General features: G+C 41.6%; 1 protein-coding gene across 2 annotated transcripts in view; it reads left to right on the top strand.

Moving 5' to 3' along the window:
* The window catches only part of EIF5B (eukaryotic translation initiation factor 5B), a 71,840-nt gene that overhangs the window by 26,661 nt on the left and 29,745 nt on the right, over nt 1-15,434 (top strand). For both annotated transcript variants that reach the window (XM_058667526.1, XM_058667527.1), the window contains exons 7-10: nt 624-722; nt 1,167-1,253; nt 2,234-2,308; nt 9,700-9,986. In XM_058667526.1, coding sequence (XP_058523509.1) covers nt 624-722; nt 1,167-1,253; nt 2,234-2,308; nt 9,700-9,986 — 548 coding nt within the window. The remainder of the gene's footprint in view (nt 1-623; nt 723-1,166; nt 1,254-2,233; nt 2,309-9,699; nt 9,987-15,434) is intronic.

Raw genomic sequence — 15,434 nt, 5'->3', positions numbered from 1 at the left:
AAGGCCAAGTGTGAAAGTTTTATTCCTTTTCTCCTGTGTTTTTTGTTTGTTTGTTTTTTAAGATTTCTTTATTTTTATTGGAAAGGCAGATTTACAGAGAGAAGGAAAGATCTTGTGTCTCCTGGTGTACTCCCTAAATGACCGCAACGGCTGGAGCTGAACTAATCCAAAGCCAAGAGTTTATTTTGGATCTTTGATGCAGGTGTAAGGTCCCAAGGCTTTTTGCCATTCTCTGCTGTTTTCTCAGGCCATGAGCAGGGAGCTGGAAAGGAAATGGAGCAGCTGGGACATGAAATGCAGGCCATATGAGATCCTGGGCTGCTGCAAAGCGAGGATCTAGTCCCTGAACTATTGTGTTGGAACCCCCCAAATTTTATTCTTACAGAATCTGAGTCTCCCACGCGGGTGCAGGGTCCCAAGGCTTTGGGCCATCCTCGACTGCTTTCCCAGGCCACAAGCAGGGAGCTGGATGGAAAGTGGAGCAGCCAGATACAAATTGGTGCCCAGATGGTGGAGAATTGACCTGCTGCTTCACTGCACCAGCCTCCCAAATGCTGTCTTTTTAAAGGTAACAGATCACATATGCAGGTATAAGCTTGAAGTTTTCCATTTTTATACTTCAGGTGTTGAAGTGCCATCAAAAGACTCTTTGCCAAAGAAAAGGCCAATTTATGAAGATAAAAAGAAGAAAAAAATACCACAGCAGGTAGAAAATAAAGAAGGTGTGTATCTAATTATAGCCTCTGATGTAGAAACTAGTTTGTTTTCTTCACAAACTTCAAAGCAGACTATTCTTAGAAATAAATAACTCAGAACAGCCTAGTAAAGCTTACTTCTGTATCTTGCTACTGCTCATTGCCATGATTCTTGCCTGATCTTAATGTCAAGGTAAATGAAAAATATCTGGGTCTTGCCCTGTGAATAACGTTGTTAACTCCAGAAAGTCAAGCTGTCATTCCTTCCTTGTTTGTTTGCTTCTCAGCTTTCTAGAATTTTTTTTTAGGTAATTGAGCAGGAAGAATAGCTTTCTATAAACATCTGCTACTGAAGCCTTGTCTATAGTTTGCTGAAGAAATAGATTTAACTACTGATTTTTGTTTTGTTTGGTACTTAATAGGTATTGTTATGCTGAAGAATGACTAACTTGGTTTCTGCTCTTTGTTTAGTGGTTGACCCAGTGGAATTAAGTGCTGTTATAGACATTATAGTACAAGGACCGGAGAAAGAAGATACACCGCCTCCTGCTGAGCCAGGCTAGTGGCATTAGTTGATTAACTCATATTAAACAGTATGCTATTTCATGATCTTATTTGTCATGAAATAGTTTAGAAAAATCAAAATACATGTCTTTGAATGGCTTTTCTTTCTTGTTTCCACTGTGAAGTGTCCATCCAAGTGCAACCTCAACAGTTGTGATGTTTATAAGTGTCAGTAAAATGTTTTTCTAGAAGAATGCTTTGGGTTTCCCTCAGATGGTTATAATTGTGGGTCAGTAAGTTCAGGGAGGACATAAAGTTTTAGTTCAATGCTTCAGAGGCAAGCGGGAATTAATTTTAATTAGAATGTTTTAAGGAACAGGAAAATTGGTATTAAAACCTGTGGTTAGCTTATATTAATCAGAGGACTCAAGTTATTCATTATGTGTTTGAGGTTTGCGGAAGTGGTTTGGCGTTTGTAAGAATAGGTTTACTTTGGATTTCAATGGACAAGCATCATTATCAGGGAGAGTATTAAGGTTTTAATAGTTAAACACTGTTCAGAATTTCAGATTTCTGCTATTAAACTGTAAGCACAGCATTCTGTTTGAACTGGAATGGTAGTGATAGCTTTGCACCATCAACTTTGGATTTTAAGCAGTATTTGAATGAATAAAAATGTTTTCATGTATGAGTTGAAAGTTGAAAAAAGAAAAATTTTATTTGTCATCCAAAACTAAGTACATTCATATTCCTTTATTCGATTTCAAGGAGCATTTCATTGTTTAAATTTCTGATTTGTTAATTGTCTCAGACATGAATTCTGAATTGTTTCATATGATGTATTGAAAATAGGATGATGCATAACATGTTAGCTGTGTTAAGATGATAGCTCCCAAAATAACAAAATTGTGCATATGCATATTTTTGGGCAGCATTAAAACAATTTGTTAGAGCATAATTTTTCCACTTCTCCAAAAGCAGCCTGATTTTTCTAAATACTCTTCCGTATTTTCAATGGAAATTTGTCTTTACAGAAGAAGAAGAAGATACTGAAGATGCTGGACTGGATGATTGGGAAGCTATGGCCAGTGATGAGGAGAGAGAAAAAGGTGAATCATTCATAAACATAAAATGATAAATTCTATGATTATTAGATATGTATGTAATTAATATATTTAAGTCAATTATGAAAGTTATATAAACACTAGGGGATAGGGAATACGGACCTGTCTTCTCTCGGCATTGTCTTGATTTGCAAATCCTTGTCTATATCTTCATTTTATCAATGAGTGTATCTTTTGAAGATCCTTTATTAGTGAGCTACTTGAGATTCAGTATTTCTATGATTTTTAGAGTGATAGTGTTACAAGTGACGTTATTTTTGAAGATAGCTTACCAAAAGTCCTGGTAACCTAAAATGTCTTGAAAAGATACATAAAGTAATTGCTAGTCACTGCTCCTTCCTTTCTTGCCAAAATGCTTGCTTTGTTTAATTGCCAGCCTATTTAAAGCATTTATTATATTTGGAAGGTGGAGTTTACAGAGAGAAAGAGAGAGAGGCCCTTCATTTACTGGTTCAGTGCCCTGACACAGCCATTGGCTAAGGAGGAGCCAGGAGCTTCTTCAGACTCTCCCATGTAATGTAGATGAGGGACTCAGCACTTGAACCTTCACTGCTTTCTCAGGAACATTAGCAGGGAGCTGGATTGGTATATGTGCTACTGAAGCTAGCACTGTGGAGCTGGATTGGAAATGGAGCAACTGGACTTGAACTGGCACCTGTAAGCAGATGGCAGCTTAGCCCACTGTGCTACAGTGGTGACTCCTATTTCCTATTCTAGGAATTACAATGATAGAATAGAATAACTTGCCACCCACTGGGTATTTCTAAAGAGAAGTAATTCTTACAGTTTGGAAGCTTTAGAGTCCAAGATGAGGGTGTCAGCATTGGTGTGTGGAGAGGACCATTATCAGCGTCTGAGTTGACACTTGTCCTCCACAGCAGAAGAATACAGTCCTCTGTGACCAAAAGGAGGGAAATCGTAGTGGGAAAAATTCGCTGTACATTCTTTTTTAGAAAGGTGTTACTATTAGAAGACCTTCACACATACTTTTTTTTTTTTCTTACTGTTTATGTGAAAGGTAGAGTGACAGAAAAAGGTAGATAGATCTCTTCTATCCACAGGCTCATTCCTCAGGTGGCCACAGTGGTTGGGACTGGGCCACGATGGTGGCAGTGAGCTGACAATTCTGTCCAAATTTCCCATGTGGTTTTCAGGTGTCCACGTCCTTGGGCCATCCTCCACTACTGTCCAAGAATGCAAAACTGGGCAGAAGCTGAGGCTGGAAGTGTAGGACCAGGATGGCAGGGCCCAGTTGGTAGAGGCAGTGAATGAATCCAGTGTGGATTGTGTTGTCTCGGCGATGAGACTAAACACTTCCGTTTTTTTCTTTTTTCTTTAAGATTTATTATTATTATTATTATTATTATTATTTTTAAAGATTTATTTATTTTATTACAAAGGTATACAGAGAGGAGGAGAGACAGAGGGGAAGATCTTCCATCTGATGATTCACTCCCCAAGTGAGCCGCAATGGCCGGTGCTGTGCCGATCCGAAAGCTGGGAACCTGGAACCTGTTCCAGGTCTCCCACGCGGGTGCAGTGTCCCAAAGCTTTGGGCCGTCCTCAACTGCTTTCCCAGGCCACAAGCAGGGAGCTGGATGGGAAGTGGAGCTGCCGGGATTAGAACCGGCGCCCATATGGGATCCCAGGGCTTTCAAGGCGAGGACTTTAGCTGCTAGGCCACGCCGCCGGGCCCAAGATTTATTATTATTATTTTTTGTTGCAAAGACAAATATAGAGGAGGAGAAACAGAGAGGAAGATTGTCCGCCTGATGATTCATTCCCAAAGTGGCTGCAACGGCCGGAGCTGAGCCGATCCGAAGCCAGGAGCTCTTCCAGGTCTCCCACGTGGGTGCAGGGTCCCAAGGCTTTGGTCCATCCTCGACTGCTTTCCCAGGCCACAAGCAGGGAGCTGGATGGAAAGTGGAGCTACCGGGATTAGAACCGGTGTCCATATGGGATCCTGGCGCGTTCACTGTGAGGACTTTAGCCACTAGGCCACCGTGATGGGCCCCTTTTTCCTCATTTTCAACTTGATCGATTGTTGAGTTTTTTTTCCTTCTCTGGGTGTACCAGGCTTTTACTTTTTTATATAAGAAATTCAGGTGTTTTTTTTGTTTTTTTTGTTTTTTTTTTTTTAAGATTTCTTTATTTTTATTGCAAAGTCAAATATACAGAGAGGAGGAGAGACAGAGAGGAAGATCTTCGGTCTGATGATTCACTCCCCAAGTGGCTGCAACGGCTGGAGCTGAGCTAATCTGAAGCCAGGAGCCAGGAGTCTCCTCTGTATCTCCCGTGTGGGTGCAGCATCCCAAGGCTTTGGTCTGTCCTTGACTGCTTTCCCAGGCCACAAGCATGGAGCTGGATGGGGAGCAGGGCCATCGGGATTATGGGATCCTGGTGCAGAGAAGGTGAGGACTTTAGCTGCTAGGCTACTGCACCAGGCCCTTTCAAATAGCTTTTTTTTTTTTTTTTTCAAGATTTATTTTATTTTTATTGGAAAGTCAGGTATACAGACAAGAGGAGAGACAGAGAGGAAGATCTTCCATCCGATGATTCACTCCCCAAGTGACCACAACGGTCAGTGCTGCACCGATCCAAAGCCAGGAGCCAGGAACTTCTTGCAGGTCTCCCACATGGGTGCAGGGTCCCAAGTCTTTGGGTTGTCCTCGGCTGCTTACTCATGCCACAAATAGGGAGCTGGATGGGAAATGGAGCTGCTTGGATTAGAACCGGCGCCCACATGGGATGCCGGCACATTCAAGTTGAGGATTTTAGCTGCTAGGCCACGCCGCCGAGCCCATCTCTCAAATATCTTAATGGCCCAGACTGAGCGAGTCCAAGTCTGCAAGTTTGGACCAATATTGATGTCACTCACCTTTGCCATTGATCCAATTATAAGAGCCAGCATTGTTAGTTACCTGCTGAGATCAGAAGTTAGAGGTGAATGTCAAATCCAGTTCCTTGCGTGTGAACAATGGCCTTAGTTGGCATTTTAGCTGCTAGGCCATCACTTGGAGGTTTTCAGTGTGCACATTCTTGAACGAACAGTGTCTGATGTTACTCCTTCCAGAAGATCGCAAAACTTTGAAATACTTCAACATTTTTCCCACTTTAAATTTTTGTATGGGTAGCTTAGAAAGTTTCTGGAAAATCTGAATGACTGATAGCTATTTATTTTAGTGCAAACAGCATTGAAATGCATGTATACGTATTTCATAATGCACACTTTCATGAACTTTCTGCGACCCTTGGTAGATCATAGCTTTGTTATTTTAAATCTTACATTGGCCTATCTTTTTTTTAATACAAGTAATATCTACTTGTGTTTACCGATTTGTTTGCCATTTGGTTGTTTCATTTCTTCCTACATTGTTAGCCTTCCGTTTGTGATCATTTCTGCTTGCTAGAAGAACATCTTTTCAGATTTTCTTTAGCATAAATCTGGTGATATGTTGCATTCTTGAATTTATAAAGCTGTCTTTATTTCAGCCTCATTCTTCAAAGATTTATTTACTGAATGAAGACTTCTTGGGTCAAACTTTATCCAATGTTTAGGGGTATTAGTTCCTGTCTTGGATGTCATTGCTTCTTTTGAGAATTCAAGTATTGGCTTAAATTCTCATTTGTTTGATTCTCTAATTTTATTATTATTTATTCATGGTAGAGTTCTTTGTATTTATTCTACTTCTAGGACTTTATAACTGTGTTGTTGAAATGGTGTGAAGTGAGAAGCCATTAACTCTCAAGATTGCCATTACAACTCTAATATTTTAATAACTGTCCTTGTTTCACTGTTTCTGTGTTTTCTATTTGTAAGGCCTCTGCAGTAATCTTCAGTAGTTTTTTTCTTTTTTCTTTTTAGTTAAAATTTTTTTTTTCAAATTTTTTGATGTTTACATAGTTAATCAGGGTTGAAAAGTCAAGGGTTAGGGGACAGTGGATGAGACCATTGTTTCCAAATGTTTTTCATCTTCCTGTTTCTGGGGGAAGGGGGAATATGGGAACGAGCCACACCCTGCCTCTCAGCACACAGGATTAGGGAACAGCCAACCGATATCAACGAAGGGTCCCTGATGTGGCATGTATTCTGAGGGTTCTACTTAATGGTCTCGATAGTCCTGAAATGCTGTTGATCTCACCAGTCCAAGGATGAGGAAATCCTCCCAAGGTCCATTGGCTGACATAGTTGACCCCAGTCTCCATTCGCCCAGGTATTTACTGTCATCGTTTGGCTGGGGTAGTTGTTCAATTTGTTCTGTTTTCCTCCTTCTGCTGTGATACCAGTTGTCCTCTGCAGGCTCCAGTGGGCTGTTGTGTCTTTCCTGTGTATCTGGGCCAGCCATCCACTGAGGAGGACCAGTTCTGACACCTGCACTTTACAGTCAGACCACCAGTGCTGGACATGGGCTCTCATGTGCCCCGTGCACCACCTGTTCCATTCCCTAGATTCCCTGCAGTCCCACACACCAAGCACTGAGAAGTGTGCTGCCAGGCAGCAATTGGGTTTTGCACAGTGCCATTGGCGCCGCAGGCTGCTTCCTGCCTGTATCTCACCCTCAGGGCTCATGGACCTGAGACCCACCATACAGGTGGCCAAATGACCCAGCGCAGGCAACCCAGACCCTACCAGACCTCTGTCAGGGAGCTTACAGACCTGGCACCAACTGTGTCAGTCCAGGTAACCTGGGCCCTACTGTATCCCCATACCTGGGGGTTGTGGAACTGGCATCCACTGTGCAAGCCGACCGAAGGACCCAGGCCAAGTGATCTGGGCCCAACCAGACCCCTCATCCTTGGGGCTTGTCGACCTGGCACCTACCATACAGGTGGGCTCAGTAACCAAGGCCAGGAGACCTGGGCCTGCTTGATCCCCTTGTCCCTGGGGCTCACGTATCTGGCATCACTCCTCCCCCACCCCTGTATCTTTAAAAAAAAAAAAAAAAAGAATAGGCTAGGTGATAATGCTGGCACACTGATAGAGTTAACACAGATTTGTCATTAGCAATCATTAGCAAGGCCCAGGATATCCACCAGCTATTAGCTGCTTTTCCCCTAACAGTGTAACACTTGCCTTGGTGTAATACAACCTAGGCTGTTGCTCACAGCTGGGATTTTTTTTTTTTTTTTTGAAAGGTGTATTGACTTTTATTGGAAAGGCAGATTTACAGAAAGAGGAGGAGACAAAGAGCCTCCATCCACGGGTTCACTCCCCGTTTGGCCACAATGACTGGAGCTGAGCCTGTCCAAAGCCAGGAGCCAGGAGGTTCTGCCATTCTCCATCGCAGGTGCAGGGTTAAACCTACTGCTTTCCCAAGCTGCAAGCAGGGAGCTGGATGGGAAGTGGAGTAGCCAGGATATGAAGTGGTACCCATAGAGAATCCTGGTGTTCTGTACGGCGAGAATTTAGTCACTGAGCCTTCTGGTTGGATTCTGCATTGGTTTCCCTTGACTCTCTTCAAGGTCATTAATTTTCTGTCGTTAGTTTATTGTCATCTGTTGAGCCCATCTCTTGGTGCTTAATTTTGTCTGTTAAAAGACTTTCTATAGATAAAATCGATAAATCGATTGTTTTAATTTCTTTTATAGGTGCATAATTTAATCTATTTTTAATTATTCTCAATGGTGAAAGAAAAGTAATTTTCAGTTTTGGGCTTCATAATCTCAATATATGATAGCCTTTGGGGGAATTGTAAATGCTGGTTTCCTTTATTTGGCTTGATATTTATTTAGGTTTATTAACTTGAAAGACAAATATTCTGTTATCTGGTTCACTCCACAAATGTCTGTAACAGCTGGGGCTGTGCCAGGCTTAACCTAGGAGTGTGGAAGTCAGTTCAGGATTCCACGTGGGTGAGTGTCTAGGTACTTAGGCTGTCTTCCTCTTCTTTCAGAAGTTCATTGGCAAGGAGCTCTATCAGAAGCAGATCAGTTGAGACATAAACTAGGACCATATAGGATGCTGGCATTACGGATGTGGACCTACCTGCTCCACCATCATTCCAGCCCTGTGGCTTGTTATTTTTATGGGTTTGGACTGCATATTTTTCTTACAAAACTGTAGAGGTAACTTGAAGTCAGTGATATCTTTCTTCCAGAACACATATTTCTCAGTAGTTCCCGAAGGATTTGTGCAAACTAGCAATCTAACGTCACATTGTAGATCTGTGAGAGGTATTAAATGTGATCTGCCAATGATGAGCAGATTCTATTTGTTTATTATTCATGCTTTCTTCTGGAATACCGTTCTTCAGAATTTTATCATGAAGTAACTGTAACCCAGTATTTACCCTCCTATACATAAACCCCCTGAAGTCCCGTAGGCTCAGTACCTGTTCTCCAGCAGTGAGATTATCTTCCAGAATCGGCACAGAGCCCGAAACAGAAAGTGTTAGTTAACATTGAACTCCTGGATTCTATCTTGTGATACGTGTTGCAAGTTCTCCTTTAATCTCTGACTTAGTACTGCTTTTCTTATTTTTTTTATTATTGTTTATTTTTGCTTCACAGAGAATATAGGGAGAGAGGTGGGCAGAAAGATCTTTTATGTGTTGGTTCACTCCCCCAAAAGACCATGACAACCAGAGTTAGGATGGTCTGAAGCTGGGAACTAGGAGCTGCCTTCAAGTCTCCCAGATGAGTCCTCTGCTGCCTTCCCAGGCCATCAGCAGGGAACTGCAGAGGAAGTGGAGCAGCTGGGACTCAAACTGGTGACTATATGGGATGCTGATGATGTAGGCAGAGGAATAGCTTGCCACACTGACCCCAACTATAATGCTTTTCTTTTTTAATTAACTTGCCTGTAGATTACTGCCTTTAGTTTTAACTGTTTAAACATAGCCACCTTCATTATAACATATAGACAAACACATTTATTTTTTCTTTTTTTTTCTTATTTTATGATAGTTTCATAGGCCCTTGTATTTCCCTTTACTCCCTCTCCAAGTCTTCTCTCCTCAAAATGAGTTCCTCTATATTATTACTATCATATAGTTCTTCACAGTCGTATGTCCATCATTGTGGGCATGGACAATGGCAGAGAGTCCAGCATCCTATTGTCAAGATGTAGTTTCATTGGGCTAGAAGAGAATGGAATGACCTATTCCAGATTCTAAAAGCAAAAAATTGTTGGTCCAGGATAACATACCCAGCAAAGTTTTCCTTTGTCTTTGAAAATGAAATAAAATTCTTCCACAGTAAAGAAAAGTTACAAGAATATGCCTCTACCAAACACATTCCATTTTTGATGCATTGAAAAATTTGTGGTAATACAGTAATTAATACACTTTAAACATTTTTCTTTTAAAGTCTCTTGTACTTGATATATGCTGTTTAAGTTCATTTGTTTTTAATGTCTGTATTTACTTTTCTGAAAGATGGAAACACAGTCCATATAGAAGTAAAAGAAAATCCTGAAGAGGAGGAGGAGGAGGAGGACGAGGAGGAGGAGGAAGAAGAAAGTGAGGAGGAAGAGGAAGAGGAGGGAGAAAGTGAAGGCAGCGAAGGTGACGAAGATGAGGACAAGCTGTCAGATGAAAAAGATTCAGGGAGAACGTTCGATAAAAAGCCCAGTAAAGAAGTGAGCTCAGAGTCCGAGTCTGACTCTGATGATGACAGAACCAAAGAAGAAAGGGCTTACGACAAAGCAAAACGCAGGATTGAGGTATTTGTTTTTTTATTCTTTTTTTTTTTACTTTTCTCCCACCTCCTCTTTCATCATGAGAATGTGCACTGTGACTCAATGCTTTGAGCATCTCTCAAAAATATATTTGCAAGGAAGTATCTTGCCCCGTGTTTGAGGGTGTTGAAATATATTTCAGGTTAGTCACACAAGAGCCTCCCTCCTTACTCAGGTCAGAATGAAGACTGCTTCGTTAGTTTTTCCTCGTTTTCTCCCAAATCTAATGTGCTCTGTGAACGATAGCTTATAAGGATGCAGAGGTCTTCTGAACATTTGTTCTGTCATTGTGCACATCATTTTTTGTTTGTCTTGCATATCTTGCTTACTCGGTATGAGACATTTGGTCATTTTTGTTTGCATCTTGGGAGTTGGAGAGGCTCTTGTTTTTTTTTTTTTTTTGCTTCAATTGTTTTTAATATTTTTTTTAATATTTATTTTTTTTACAATCTTGACATAATTAGGGTAAAAAGGTTCAAGCACTACAGGAATATGGGCCAGACAATTAGTTCTGTATTGTTTCCTTAATATATCTGATGTAAAAGGGGATTTTAAGGGAGAAGCCCCACCTAGTCTCCCACCCACTGCAGGTCCCAGATGTGGGGCATGCTCTGAGGGTCTTGCTCAAGTGGGTTTGATAGTTCAACAGTTCTGAATTGCTGCCACTCTCACCACTCCAAGCACGATGAGGTCGTTGGAGAATCCACTGATTGACATAGTCCATCATAGAGTCTCCGTTTGCCCAGTATTTTCATTGCCAACATATAGTTGAGGTGGTTGATTGACTTGTTCTGTCCTCTGTCTTTTGATGGTTAGGGTTCTGAGTCCGGAAGCTTGATTGGGGGGGATCCGCAAAGAAACTTTGTCTGAGGTGTTCCCAGACCAGATTCTTGTATGTACTAGCAAGCACAGGGCCCGGCACAGTCCATTGCCCTGATCAGCTGGTGGTTGCAGTTGCTGGGTTGATTCTGTTTCCATACCTGTCTTCCACTGAAGCCAGTGAATGTTTGCAGTCTAGCCTGGTTCTGCCCAGTACATACTCGGCTCTCACATAAACCAGTGGGAGCTGCAGCCTAGACGGAGCGACCCACAATAACCCCCACAGGCCTGCCCCTTGCCCTGGTTCCCATGCTTGCCCGTATGTGCAGCAGACTAGCACAGTCTGTCCCACATCCCCTTCTGCTCTCGTACATGTCAATGGGTATTAAAACCTTGTTCCATCTAACCAGCTCAACTATCCAGCCCTTACGGATGTTGTTGGGTGTCTGTCTAGCCACCCCAGCCCCTGTCCTAGTTTTCGTGAGGCTTCTGCTTCTTAAAGTTAAAAATGCCTTTCTGCATTTTTCCTATTAAATGAAAATGTGAGCTGACTTCATGAACAAGTTTCCTCTAATTGTGCCAGATGAATATGTTAGTAATATATTAAAAACTGTTGGTTTGGTTGAGAATACTACATTATTTTAACAATGAGTAGATTTAAGCTTCAGTGTTTGTTATCCTAGTGCATGATGTTTCAGTTTTTGTTTTGATGGCTTTATCAGCATTTCTATTTTCCCTCTCTAAATTCTAGATAGAGATAAATTGTATAAATTTTTGAAGGATAAAAGGATATGTTCTAAATTAATGTTGCTCAACTCTGATAGTGTTGACATTTTTGAAGCAGATAAATTTTTGTCGTGGGGGCTATCTGCTTCCTTGTAATAAAAATGTTGAATAGGATGGCCTCCTTGGCCTCTCCTTCTTAGATGCCAGGATCGTTTGTTTTCCATTTCTGTGTGACTTTCTTCCCACCACACTTGGTCAGGTGTTTTGCTGTGTGAGAGAATGTTGAAGTGTTTGATGATTGATTCAAAAGAAAAATGTGTGGAGGATTAATGGCTGCTTAGTGCAGTTTATTCAGAGGGCATGTGGGATGTCCACGTCCCTTTTTAGGGTGCTTGGGTTGGGTCCCTGCTCCACTTCAGATTCTAGTGTCTTGCTGTTGTGTTCCCTGGGAAGCAGTGGATGGCAGCCTGTGTGCTTGGGTGCTTAAAACCACAGAAGAGAGCCCGACTGAGTGAGCCTCTTGACTTTTGTTGGCCTTCCTCTGGCTGTTGCATGCACTGGGAGTAAACCAGTGATGGGAGGTAGCTCTGTGTGCTTTTTGTCTTTGTCTTTCCATGTGCCTGCCTGTCTCTCATGCATGTCTTTCAAATAAAAGTATTTTTAAAATAAAAAATTTTAAAAATAGTTTTGGAATTGAACCTCAGATTTTTAAAAACGTCAATCTAATGTTCAATAATAAGGTTTTTAGGTGTGTGCTTTTTTTTTTAAAGATTTATTTTTATTGAAAAGTCAGATATACAGAGAGGAGGAGAGTCAGAGAAGATCTTCCATCCGATGGTTCACTCCCCAAGTGACCGTAACAGCTGGAGCTGAGCTGAGCTGAGTGCTAGGCTACTGTGCCGGGCCCAGATGTGTACTGTTAATAGATCTCTGAACTGTAAATTATTTTTAAGCTGCTTTGTTGAGGTATTATTTACCTATTATAATAGTGTTTGTTTGAATACACAATTCAGTGATGTTTTGTAAATATACTGGGTTATACAGATATCATCACAACCCAGTTTTGGAATGTTTTTGTAAAAGATTTCTTTGGCCAGTTTGCAGTCATTTCTTATTTTCAGACACATACAACTAGTAATCTGTATCTTTTTAGATAAGTTTCCTGGAAATTACAGTATTTGTACACTGGTATCTTTTCACAATTCTTTAAGTTCTCCATGGCTGGCAGTGGTCTCGCCTTGTTTCCACTTTTAGCGATGGAAGGTTTTCCCTGTTTTTGATATTCTCAAAGATCCAACTTTTCATCTTATTGAATTTTATCTTTTTATATTTTGTTACTTCCTTTGTTTTGTTGGGTTTTACAGTTTTTATTTCTTTTGCTAAATTCTCATTGTGGGCAACCACCTGCTGCCTGGTGGGTAGGGTGTAGACCTTACTTCCCTGTGGCCTGAGCTACAGCTTCCAGCCCTACATGTGGAGTGTGACCTCCGATATGGCTAGAAGGTCAAGGGGAGTACACGTGGAACATGAACTCTGACATGACCAGAAGATGAAGGGAAATAGACATGTCATATAGCCAGTTACAGTGTCTTTGATGGTGGGGGGGAGGGTCTGTCGGAAGGTTCCCTCCTATCCTCCCCTTTCTTACCCTTTAAAAGTGGTAACCTTTGCGTAATAAAGCGGATATTCCTAACCGCCCTTGCCTCACCCTTGGTGACCTCAGCGCCTGCTGGCAGGACCTGAACCCCGAGATCTAATTTCTTAGATTATTTGAGACTTGTTTCTAAAGCCATATAGGGATTTATATTATCAATTTCTGGTATTGCTTTGATGCATTTCTATTTTCATTCTGTGCAAAATATTTTCTAATTTCCTCTATAGTTTTTGACTAATTTTCAAACATTTTGTTAAAATTGCAAATATTTATGAGTTTTCCCAATTTCTACTGTTTACAATACTAAATTCTGACCCTTGAGATCAGAGAATATGCTTTATATAATTTCTGTAACTTTTAAAAATTAGTTAATTTGAAAGGCAGATTTCAGAGAGGTTACAGTTTCCTTATTCTGGTTAACTCTCCTAATGTGTGCAGTGACCAGGACTTGACCAGATCAAGCCAGGAGCCAGGTGCCAGGGACCCAAGCACTTGGTCCAGCCTCCGCTGCTTTCCCAGGCACATTAGCAAGACTCCAAGTGGCACCTTTGTAAGAATATTGGCCCTACAGCCATACTGTAAGGCAGGCCCCAAGTTTATACAATTTTTAACACCTCTTCTTGTGGCATCACATGGCTTTCTCTGCAGATGTGGAGAGATCACTTCCTGGCATCTGTTCTTCTATAAGGGCACCAATACTATCATGCCAGGACCCTTTTTCTTATCACTTTATGCAACCTCAATTACCTCCATTTGCAGTCAGAGTGGAGAGTAACACATTAATGTTATGTATTTTGGGGAAATGCAGTTCAGGGTCAAAACCATGCTACATTTTGTTGTTTTCTGAAATTTAGTCTAGACCTCTGAGTCAGAATCTTAATAATTGAGAGGCATTAGCTAAGTTCCAGCTGGGGGGGTCTGGCAAACTGATTAAGAAATCTCCAACAGAGGAATAGTAAATCATTACAAATGTTTGTAGCAAATATTTTTTATTACAAAAATGTATTTGAAAGAGCTACAGAGTAGAGAAACAGAGCTACCATTCCCTGATTCACTCCCTACATGGCTCTGCCAGGCACTTCTTTCATGTCCCCAGCATGGGGACTGGAAACCCATATATTTGACCCATCTCCTGTTCCTTTTCCCAGGGAATTGCCTGGGCCCTAGACTGAAATTGGAGCATCTGGGATACGAACTTAGCACCTGTATGGCATGCCAGCATCACAGGTGGCAGCTCTACTTGCTGCACCACAACACTGGCCCCCTTGAGTTTTCATTAATAAGCAGTACAGCATGAGGAAAACATTACCAGAGAAATACAGATTTGTATACTTGTCTGTCATTAGTGTAGTCAATGAATTTTTTTTTTTTAAGATTTTATTTATTTTCATTGGAAAGTCAGATATACAGAGAGGAGGAGACACAGGAAGATCTTCCGTCCACTGATTCACTCCCCAAGCAGTCACAATCGCCAGTGTTACCCCAATCTGAAGCCAGGATCCTGGAGCTTCTTCTAGGTCTCCCACACAGGTGCAGGGTCCCAAGGCTTTGGACTGTCCTCGACTGCTTTCCCAGGCCACAAGCATGGAACTGGATGGGAAGCAGGACTGCAGGGACACAAAACAGAACCCATATACGATCCTTTAGCCCCTAGGTTACTGTGCTGGGCCTGCAACCATTGAATTTTTTTTAACCAAGTATGGAAGAGATCTGCGTTTAGTAACCAAATCAAATCCTAACTAAAAGTCATAGTGTTCAAATTTGAGTTGTATATATGGTGAGTTCTTGTGCAGTACATGCCAGATAGGTTCTGCTTTGTGGGCTCATAAGGGCTGTATTGTGTTCGACATTAGCATTTCTCATTTGACATTAAAAAAAGACTTTTGTCCTAGCTTCAATGAAAAAATTCAGTATTTCTTGTTAGAAATAAAGGAAAGAGCTCTTACAAAAATAACATTGATGGCACCAGTGCAGTGGTTCAAGGGCTAAATCTTCATTTTGAATGTGCCGGGATCCCATGTGGGCGCTGGTTCATGTACCAGCTGCTCCACTTCCCATCCAGTTCCCTGCTTGTGGCCACTGAAGGCAGTGGTGGATGGCCCAAGGCCTTAGGACCCTGCACCTGTGTGGAAGATCTGGAAGAGGCTCTGGCTGCTGGCTTCAGATTGGATGGGCTCAGCTCTGACCATTGCAGCCATTTGGGCAGTGAGCCGGCAGATAGAAAATCTTTCTCT

The sequence above is a fragment of the Ochotona princeps genome, chromosome 8 (assembly GCF_030435755.1).
Source record: "Ochotona princeps isolate mOchPri1 chromosome 8, mOchPri1.hap1, whole genome shotgun sequence".
Lineage (NCBI taxonomy): Eukaryota > Metazoa > Chordata > Mammalia > Lagomorpha > Ochotonidae > Ochotona > Ochotona princeps.
The sequence above is the reverse complement of the archived record's forward strand: the minus strand, read 5'-3'. Positions and strand labels throughout refer to the sequence as shown.